This window comes from Opisthorchis viverrini, assembly GCF_000715545.1.
Source record: "Opisthorchis viverrini unplaced genomic scaffold opera_v5_17, whole genome shotgun sequence".
Taxonomy (NCBI): Eukaryota; Metazoa; Platyhelminthes; class Trematoda; order Opisthorchiida; family Opisthorchiidae; genus Opisthorchis; species Opisthorchis viverrini.
Genome location: NW_008751673.1, coordinates 1,353,289 through 1,363,828, shown reverse-complemented (window position 1 = coordinate 1,363,828; position 10,540 = coordinate 1,353,289). Strand labels below are relative to the sequence as shown.

General features: G+C 45.3%; 1 protein-coding gene across 1 annotated transcript; it reads left to right on the top strand.

The window, feature by feature from the left end:
- Nucleotides 1-725: 725 nt before the first annotated feature.
- T265_01571 (hypothetical protein) lies at nt 726-9,923 on the top strand (the record flags this gene model as incomplete). The annotated part of the gene is made up of 7 exons (XM_009165630.1): nt 726-790; nt 875-999; nt 4,781-4,947; nt 4,995-5,359; nt 7,791-7,874; nt 9,302-9,392; nt 9,708-9,923. The coding sequence occupies 7 exons, from the start codon at nt 726-728 to the stop codon at nt 9,921-9,923; spliced, it is 1,113 nt and encodes a 370-aa protein (XP_009163894.1).
- Between the last annotated feature and the right edge of the window lie 617 nt (nt 9,924-10,540).

Here is a 10,540-nt window from a genome sequence, read left to right as displayed (position 1 = left end):
TATTTATTGCTGCCTGCTCCTACTCAACCTCCACGAAGGTACTCTTTTCCAATTGTACACTGTGGTTCGTGGGTAGAGTGCATCGGTCCTGAGGCTAACATCAAATCGCTTTGAGTACGCCGATGAATATGAGTCAATAGAAGACCGATACGGAAACGAAAACGTCTGTTCTGCTGACGCTTACAGGCAGCTAAGAGTCAGAGTACAGCCTTGAGGATATCCAACACGTCTCCGTTGCAGAAATCTGGAAGTGTACAACGTTTTACACTAGTGTTTTACACCTAGCGTACGCTATGTGTGCGCTTATGTCCACAGGATTCGTAAGGAGAATGACATGCTCATACTGGTCACTGATAACGTGGCAGTTATGCATGTACTAAGAGGTGAATAGTTTGCAGACCTGTTTCACCAACATGGATTTACCAGCGGGTGATAGCCACACGAACCAGTTACAACTTACGTCACACGTTACCTGTTCGATTCCATAGGTGCGTCAACTTTGAGTGCTGGACGTCCACGAAGATGAGTTCTACTCCCTTGATTTCAGCGGAACCTAAGTTCCTGGAGGTTAGCTACAACAGGAGGATCGATACGATCGTAATAGTACTGGATTCCCTACTATTCGTTTCGTGAATACTCTTCACCGCAGAGCTGAAAGTATGCAGAGAAATGTTTACTTCTGATGACAGTGCAGGGCCTCTGTGGGAGATGGATGCAGTTTCCCAATGAATGATGGAAACTATACAAACCCTATGCGAACAGGAGGCTTATTACCGTTGGATCTGGCGAGGTGATTAAATGGTTAGAGCGCAAACTTACTGACCGGAAAGTCCATGGTTCGAACCTAACCTCCGCCTCGAATTTCTCCATCTAGGCTTGGACAGCACAACAGTGTCCCGGCCGTCGTGCTTCCTTTTAGTGGCGTGGCAGTTAGGCACCGAAAGGATGTTACAGCTGCTTCCTGTGGTTCGGGCCCGGTCGACAGTCAGCGCATCCCAAGTGATCGATAATTCACACAAAATATCTCCATTTTGTGCGATAGTTCGATTGGGCGTGACAACGAGAAAACAGTGGATATCAGGACGTCAATCCTTCCCCAGCTCTGGACCTTGAGACGATGATTTCCCGCATGATCAGAGGAAGTTGTTAAAATCCTCTTTCCAACCGATGTTCAGCGCTACTTATGTACGCTAGGGAAATTTTTCGCATGCCTATTCGAAGTCTGGAAACCAGTAAGCCACTTACCCTGCGCTACCATGACCATCTTGAACATGGCCATAATAGATTATTCTCGTTTGTCTGCATTGTCATAAATGACCTAATTCTGGTCTAAGGATATTGAATGTTAGATTGTATCGATCTATACGGCATTTGTTCGTGGTGGTTGGTAAGAATAGCATGTTTTATCGTCGTTACAATTTACAGGTGAGGCCAAACGGTGGGCTTCCGTCTGTGTCATTTGTCAAAAAGAGTAAGCAAAACATAATTCACCATGGGTCATCGAAGCCAAGTTGCGGGCGCATTTCAAAGTACAGTTGAACACTATAATGAAAAAAAACGAACAACTCCCGGGGCGAATAATCCTACCTGGATGCCCAGCTGGGTGATTGATGACGCCGACGCGGAACGCAAGCAGCTCAAATGAACTACGCCCCCGTCTACCTCAACTCCAAATTAAGCTTATCCCATCACTGCGAACAAGACGTTGGTGGACTGTGAAAGACTGACAGGAGTGGGTCAGATGAAAAATCAGGCCGTTTTATAAAAATAAAATCGAATTTATCCATGGTACTATCGTCGTTGACTGCAGTCACTGTGAAGGTGCTTGAACAAACCGTTGAGAATTTAATTGGGCGTCACGGTCACGGGCGAGGTCTCCTGCAGCACGAACAATGTGAGTTTGTACAAGGGTAGTTGCGCGTTCTAAATTTGATTGTCATCAGCGAGTTTAAGGCTGCGGCACACGAACACTGGCACGCTACTTCTATGGTTCTCTACCTCTCCCAAAGCCTTCGACCGGGTTATTCACACATGCCTGTCGTGCCCTCCCAGCAAGTTTGGCGTCATCCGTCCGTCCTTGAATTAATTTGCGGTTTATTGAGGACGACAGTGGGCAACCAGTTGATTGGCATATTCGAATCTGGTAGTCCAGGCAGTATCAACCTTGTAGACTATCACTCTGTGTGCCCAGCTAGATCCATGAACAACTCAATTTTCGTTTACAGTTTATCTTCCTGAAGTGGATAGAAATTGCATCTCGCTTCCAACCATATGGCTCATGGAAGGATACACTTCCGGTCACACAGCATCTATCAATAAAAGTTACAAAAACTGCCATGTATGGCCTTAGTCTTAAGCTTCCTCTGCACGGTAGCCATATATCGAACAACTCTGCAATTCTGTCCCTCACTAAGTGTTTTGAAATCCTGTTTCTTTGGCCAACCCTTTACCTTATTACTACTTTCAACTTCCATACTCTGTTTCAAATTTGGCTCACAGTCGTACAACGTAACAATCCGTTGAGATTCAGGAATATACTGCTTTGCCCTCATCCGTTCTCAAACCAACGAAAGCGACCGGGCTCTTGGATATTCTCGCATTGACTTAATGTGTTGGACTGCACTCGGATCTAACACAACTTCCGGTCAAACTCAGTTTATCAACTGTAAACCATGTACTGTGGGCAATTGGTTCTAGCTACTACTGTTTCGTTCACAGGAGCGTGGGAGAACATGGACGAGATATCATCGCCATCCTCATCCTCATTGTTATCAGCTGTAAGAATCGCGTACTTGTCGCACAGTGGTCGCAGCCTCCACAGTTTTGTTCACCGATGATTTGGGGAAGTGGGGTAAGTAGTTGCACATTGGAGGACGAGATAACCGAGCATTGGAAGCCCTGACAGGTTCTAAAACTGAGTAGCTAAGCACTGCAGGTAATAAATTTGATGCGAGTGTCACTGGGGTTGCGCCATTTCTGCCACTGTTAATAAACTTGGGCCGGTTGTGCACCGGTAGTCAACCACTGGTCATATTGGTATGTCTTCCGTGCTTAGAGACCACATTTCTGATCCAGAAAGCATTCTGGATCATAGTGTTGCACTTGACAGGCGAACTGACGTCATATCGGCGTTGGAAAAAAGGTACCCTGGCGTTTCCGATTCGAGGAGTAACCTCATCTTAAGTCAGTCCACCGGAATTTTCACAACTGCTCAGGTAAAAAAATTCATTTACCACATTGACTGGCTCGTCTGCAAGCACGAGGTCTGGCCTTGATCTCACCCAGTCTTGTAGCGGCACTTTGCAGGTGTGAGGCGCACACCAAACTCTGGCAGAATTATTTACGCTATTTCAAATGGCTTGCATTTTTAAAGGTCTGAACCAAGCAGAGAAATGTCGTCCGCATATTCATTGTCTGTAAGCGAACGTTCCGGTAGAATGAATGAGTTTTTCTGCTTTGCCACGCGTAGTGCTAGTAGGAAGCGAGGTGATAATCGGACCCAAACAGTGGCATGATCAAAGCAAAGTTGCATTAAATAGATCGTTCAGCTGTAAAACCCTTTACAGGGAAAGCGCAAGTATATTGGCTTCTTTTCAACGGTCGTGATAAGCGGTTGGATAGGGTGATCGAACATATTCTTGGTTATGAATGTTTTCGGATAACCGTTGGTTCGGAGCACGGAGGTAGTCGCTATACGTCTGCGAAACTCGGTACTGTGCTGTCGACAACGTTTCGTAAGAACGTGTGCGTTGGTCTTGTGACACGAATCAACTGGCCAAGCTACTCATCGGCTTTCTAGACTCTCACAGCACCCAACTAGATGCGAAGTGTGGGCGCCGGCAACCAGTCGTTCGTGCCGCCACGTTTTGCGTGGTGCTTATTTCACTTTTCGTCCCTATTTTAACCATTAGATATGTACTGACCTGATGACGAGATCCCGAAGACACTAACGTTCGTCACTGTGTGCTTGAGTTTTTGCAATTGCCCTCCCCCTCATTGTAATACTGTACCATCTTTTATCGGAGCCTCCCATTATTGCACAATTCATGCGAGTATAGATGGCCTGACCTTATTCAAGTAACCACCGCACTGGTATAGACTTTCATAGGAGAGATGCTGTCGGGCAATTACTGCTTAGGAAATAAAACAAGCTCACATCACTCCACTAGTTTACGTTGATCTGATAGACCTTTCTATGTATGCTAGTAACATGATTCAATCCTGCACAACATATGTTGTTATTAGTTGCATTTTCTTCCGGAAGGGTGCCGCCATGTGGTCCTGAGAATTTTTTTTAGCTTTTTCTCTTGGTTTTTACTCACCGTTTCCGAACAGTAAATCGAGTATTGGTTTGACAACGGATTTACCATAGTAAGCTTTCAGCCGCATGTCTGCATTTGGCCAAACTCAGTTTGTCCCTACTCCGTCTTGAAGGTTGACTCTGCTTCTCTCACAACTATTTTTTCGCATCAGATTGTGTCCTTGGTACCAACTTCCCCCTGTCTCTTTGAGTTATGGATGGTTTAATGTACTCCAGTTACAACTTCGTTAATTGAATGACCCGCCTGTTTTCGCCTTATAGTTTCCGTAAGTACATAACTCGATTAGAGGAGTGAATTACCAATGGAATCCCCACTGTGGGATCGTAATCCAGTTGGAGCACCCTTCACTTGCACATTCCTGCAAGCTAGGTACTGTATAGTTGCATGCATGGCCTCTAACCAGGAGTTTTTCAGGCACTTTCAAGTCGTCGTCCCGAAAAAAGTTCTTAGTTTGGCAGAGCGACTGGCGATTCAGGGTGTGTCTAATGGAAAAGCACACTTCGTCGCCAAATTTGTTATACCCGAGAAAAGCCGTGTGGAGTTGGTAGTCAATCGAATCGAATATCCTCTTCAGCCTTGTTCAAATTTCGGCTATCTACCAGATGAGATTCTGTTGCCGATTGAAGTGAGTTCATGAGTCCATGTAATCTTACTTACGCAAAGCTGTTTCAGAAGTCACAAGATGAGCTGGTACTTAATGAAGAGTTCACTTCTTCAGCCCAGAAAATGATAATTGATGTGATTGAGCATAAGCCGAGTGTGGCATTCGGGAAGCTCTTAAGTTTTCGGGCACAGTTTCTGTTGAATAAACCGGCATCTTCTGGGGAGAATATCACTACTCGGAATCTTATCCCACCAATGTGTCATTTTTCTGTTGATGCATTGTCTATCGATTGCCCCCTACGATTTCTGCGTGTACGCACACCGAAACTGATTTCTTCCGCCCTGGCTCGGAGCCTGGAAACCAGTTTACTATTTCCTGTGAACCCCACTCAGACTAAGGAGCTCATTGACCTTGCTGTGGATCTGAGATTCGGGTAAGTACACCTTCTTATATATAACGTCGGACACCAAGTAGATTTGCTTCCTTCCTAATCCGTTGGAAAAAGTTGAGAACCGCTCGGGGAGTTGATTCAAGTTTCACTAAATAATCAGTAGATGTATTGCGGTACAGCATTCAACAACAAGGCTTCATCAGGCGAAATCAGTGGATCACTAGTGCGGTCAGGTTCTAAGGTAGACCCACATCATGGAGGTCCTCCTCGACTAGCACACCAAATCACTGCTGAATTGGTAATGGAAGTCCTGGTTGATTAGTGTGGATCAACAAGTCTTGCGACTGGGGGTTTGACACCAGTGTAGTAAGGTTTGGGTGATTGGCCCGATTTAGGGTGGTTCATTGGCTGACCCTCTTGAGTGCCATTTGTAATTTTCGTTAGTCTCTATGGGTCAGTAAGTGTTGCGAATATGCGAACCTTCAGTCAGCTTGTTTATGTACTTCAGATCCAAGCCACTTCTGTTGATGATTCTTTACTGACAGTCGCATCCCTTATTTAAGATCGCTCTTCACATGTTCACCATCCCTACACCTTTCTTATATTGGCACTGAGATGTTTGGCGATTTCAAGTGCCTCGACCACCAGCCACTGTGATGTGATTATAGCCCTCGCTCCAAAATACGAGCATTCTCTACTTTTATGTTTTGTTCCTTATCTGGTGCAAAAACCCCGCCATCACCGAGTCTATGACTAGTGCTCTATATTATTCTAAGTCTCTTGGTGTTCTGCTTATTCTTTTTTGTGCTCACTGATCACGCTGTGCGCCCCTAGCCATCTGTTATGTGTAGAGATCAGTGTAGTCGTTACGTTTGATTAGGTAAATACAGCCCTTAGTCCCGTCTACTGAAAGGCGTACTTTCAACCGTACCACTGCTGAACGCAGGGTAGTTCCTTCGAATGAAAGGTGTCCCTGGCTTCTGTGGAAGAAAAGATTGTCCATTCCATCGATTGCCTACCGTTCTAAAACGCAGGCTGAGGTTCCCTTGACAAAATACTGCTTGGTAGGCAAAAAGCCTATTTTCAATGTTTGTTTCTTGTTGGGGATGACAGCCAGTAAAAGGTATCGTTTAAATTCAGAATAGGTTTCCCATGAGTCGTCAAACGATCCAGCAACGTGTGCTTGTATGGTGAGAAGGATTTGGGAAGGGGCATCGGTGGACAAAAAACTGTGCAGGTAAGTGATATCTCCCGGCTCCCCAAGCCGATGAAAATAGTTCATTCTATGTACCACACCTTGAGCCTTTAAATAAAAATTCAGACCCTCAAGTGAACAGGAGGATGCAGAATTTCGTTCAGACGCACCGCCCATAGCCTCTAATTCAACGATCTAACCCGCGAGCAGTGCCTTACAGGAGCAAATATATGCTGCTTTTGTTTATGTGGCCAAGCATTCAGCATATCGACTGATTTCTATAAGATTGGATAAATTTATTGTTGTTGGTTGAACTTTAGATTCAGCCAGTCAGAGGGAAGTATGAAACTATCTTCACAATGAAGGATGTATTGTCTCTAAACGTACCTCTGATACCTGCTTTTGCGAGATGACATCAGTGAACTTATTCGTCGTAGGACATTGATAGGGAGGTTTTAATGAATAGATCAGGAACCTTTCCCATGTAAAAGGAAGAGTTAAGAAAGCTGTCATTCGCCAGACATTCCCGAAGAAATCAGACGGTCGTTTACACTTTGAACTGCTTCCTTGTACTTGTATAACAGGATCCTTGTTGCACCCTAAGATAGTTCACTATACCGGGCAGCTCATGTATAACACTCACAGAACCTCTCACACCAGGTTGGGTAGAGGTGGGACCAACAGTCTTCGGTTCTCCAGTTTATATTTTGGAATATGCATCGCAGTTAGCTGCTCTAACGTCTCTACGCCGACCACTGCTGCTTTGCAGTTAGGTTTTTGATCAAAATTCTTTGGTTGAGGACCCTAGTCGTTCTCCTGTCTAAGTCTGAGTGCCCTGGCAGCCCATATACGACCATGAATTGCTAACTTATTTACTATGCCGTCTGTTTAAGGTCACACCATTTCCAGATAAAAAACGGACCGTGTGTAAGTCTAACTTGGACAGTCTGTTTGCTACAGCGCTGGTGATAAAGACAATTTCATTTGCTCTGCCCCAGTTCTTTCAGAGTGATGGTTCTACCCTCTCCGCTGAAAGACCAGTCCCTACATGCTTGTTTTCGTGTAAACGCACAACTTTTCTGTATGCTCGGGTTTAATTGTTCTGACTTCTAATTCAACAAGACTTCCATTTTCCTGTCAAATTATTATTGCGCAAGCCAGCGGACGGGTCTTGACGCCATAATACACGCCTATGCCATTGTCATTCGCATTCCTATTAAACTGTTACCACTTCATTATCTTTTGTTGTACCGATTTCGGGTTTCGTTACGTCCGCAGCTACCTTTCGGTGACCAGCTTCAACGAATTTTCCGTGCATTTGGATTCGGACCCAAGCGCACTTTCTGCCAACCTTGCTGGTTTGTAAGTTCCGTTCCGTTTACTTGTTCTCTGTGACCGGCTGGGGGCACTGAGATATACTATTTTAACCGACTCCAGTCATTACCCTGCTATCAGTTCCCATCCAGAATATTTTACTGACTGACGGAGAATTAGGCATAGTGAGATTTAGGTAAAGCAGCATGTTTGCATGATAGTGAAGTTTTGATCAGTGGTGACCTTTGTGATGACTTTCTTGGGTAGTTCATGTCACAGACATTTAGGGCTGGAGTTAAAAACGACTAGTCTCATTGTCTTTGAGCCGTTTCATTTTTCATGACCAATCCTTTGTTTACACTGGTGGGGAGTGATTGTTATGAATGAACGCAGTTCGCTCAATTTTTTTCTCATTACACTAAGAGCGTTTTCCGAACAAACACCTGGTTTCCTTTATTCTACTACCTTTGAACTCCATGGTTACGCGGAGCGTAATACAGCCTGTATCTGTTTAGAACTCTGGGAAATTCAGGAAATCCAATACCTTCCAGCCAATCAGATAAATTTCCACTAGTCAGTGGCTTCAGCAATGTCACTCTAACAGGTAAACAGATTTAGTGAACGCAATTTTCCGTCACTAATACAAGGCTTTTCTGTGGAGGTATTCAGACCCACGGTATCGTCCGCCCATCGTACGATGTCACGTGAGTGATCCGAGTCAGATAATCCTGCATCCGACCTAGTGCACGGTCCCTATATAGTATGGCTCAACGTGACCACATGCTCTTTAGGCTATCGGGGTTGTTCCATTGCTATCGTCCTCTCATTCTCCTGTTCCCCTCATCCATGCTGATGCTAGCCAACGCAACGACAAAGCGTTCATCACCCTGAATCTTCCTTTTTTCTGACTTGAAGCTTTGGCTCGCCTTGCTATATATAAACGAATTCTGCGCTCAATCTTTTTTTGGATAAAGTGCCTTATCTGCTTAACGACTCTTCTTAATCTTCACCTACGCGCAGCACGAGACTCAACTATTTTGTGGTTTTCATGACTCCTTCTGTATCATCGCACTTAAAAACGGTTTCGACCGTTTTTGGAGTGTAGGTCGCACTTAGGAGAGAAAAATAATTTGTCTTGCTTTACTGGTGTGCACAATTATACAGTTATAAGCGCGAATAGAAGCGAATGGTAAAAATGCTGGGCAAAATGCTTTCGATGAGATTTCAGTTTTCCCTCTGCTCCTGTCCTTAACTCCATACGTATGTTTTAAGCTGTAACTTCAGAACATCTTCCAATCACTTTCGAAAAAGTTTAGTGACAATCGGTAGATCTATTTGTCACCAAACTTTTTCGAAAACGATGACTACCCAATCGGTTTCAAGTATTTTCCACTTGATTGATCTTCCAATCATCTTCTGAATTACCAATACACCTTCCTGCTCTGGTGCACCGTCGGATTACTGGGTCAGTTTAGCGTCCATCAGCGTTACCGTCATGATGATACAGGACCTTACGGTCGTGTGGCGGTTTGTGTACCTCGCCGACCCATTGAGCTATACTGGGGGGTGTCCGCGCGACACTCAGAGTCTCTCATACCTGGTTGGTCCACGGACAGAGGTTTGACGAACAGTCTCCTGGCCCTCCGGGTTGGAGGTTGGATCATGTGTGGCGACGTGTTCCGTAAAAATAGTAATGTACTTGCATTTCCAGCCCAACATTGCTGCCTTGCTGTCAGACTATTGAGCCAAAGACTTTGGTTGAGGTCCATAATCGTCCTCCTGTTTGGGCGTGGGCGCCCTGACAGCATCCCAGCCCTCGTACAACCATAACACAATTAACAATACTCTCGTGCCACATCTACCGTCGCGTGGTGCCATCAGCTGGGGCGCCTTGCTGCATACTGCAGGGCGGATAAACGAAAACATGCTTTTGATGACGCCTTCCTTCTTGCACTTCCACGTTTTCCGTCTTCCACCCTCTCCAGTCCAAATTTAAATACTTTCTCCGCGGGTTCCAGCTCTAGGACTAACCGTTTTGCTCGTTCTGCATCGCACTCAGCTGCAGCTACTGTATATCCGAGTTCAGTCAAACCCTGAAAACCTGTCTATTTAGCCACCTTTAATGTTCGCACACTGAAGCAAGCAGGTCAGTAGGTGGCTCTTACCCATATGCTGGGTTCCCTCTGCAATGATTTATGTTGTCCATCAGAAACAAGGATGCAAGGCGTGAGCACTGTGATCGAACTGACTGCCTTCTCGCTCTCTTCTAGGTTCTGGCTGCGTACCTCTGGTGATGTTAGAGGCCACTTCAAATGAATATGCTGGGGTGGGTATTGTATTGAGCGAACGAGCGGAAGCGTCTCTGCTTGATTGGATACCCGTTGACAGTCGCCTCTGTGCGGTTCGTTTGGCAACATCGGTGAGAGAATCTAGAGGAAGCGAGGTTCGTCGCACCTTGTTTATTATTTCTGCTTACGCCCCAACTGACTGTAGCTCTGAATCTGCCAAGGTCAGTTTCTATGACGCTCTAGGTGCCCTTCTACAACAGGCTAAAATCTCAGATATCGTTGTGGTTGCTGGTGATATGAACGCGTAAGTGGGTAAACCAAGCGCTACTGAGGCCCGGTTAGGTGGTCGTTTTTGTTTGGAAATGAGACGCACGGACAACGGAGACCGCTTACTTCAGATGTGTACCGATCACAGATTGTTCCTTT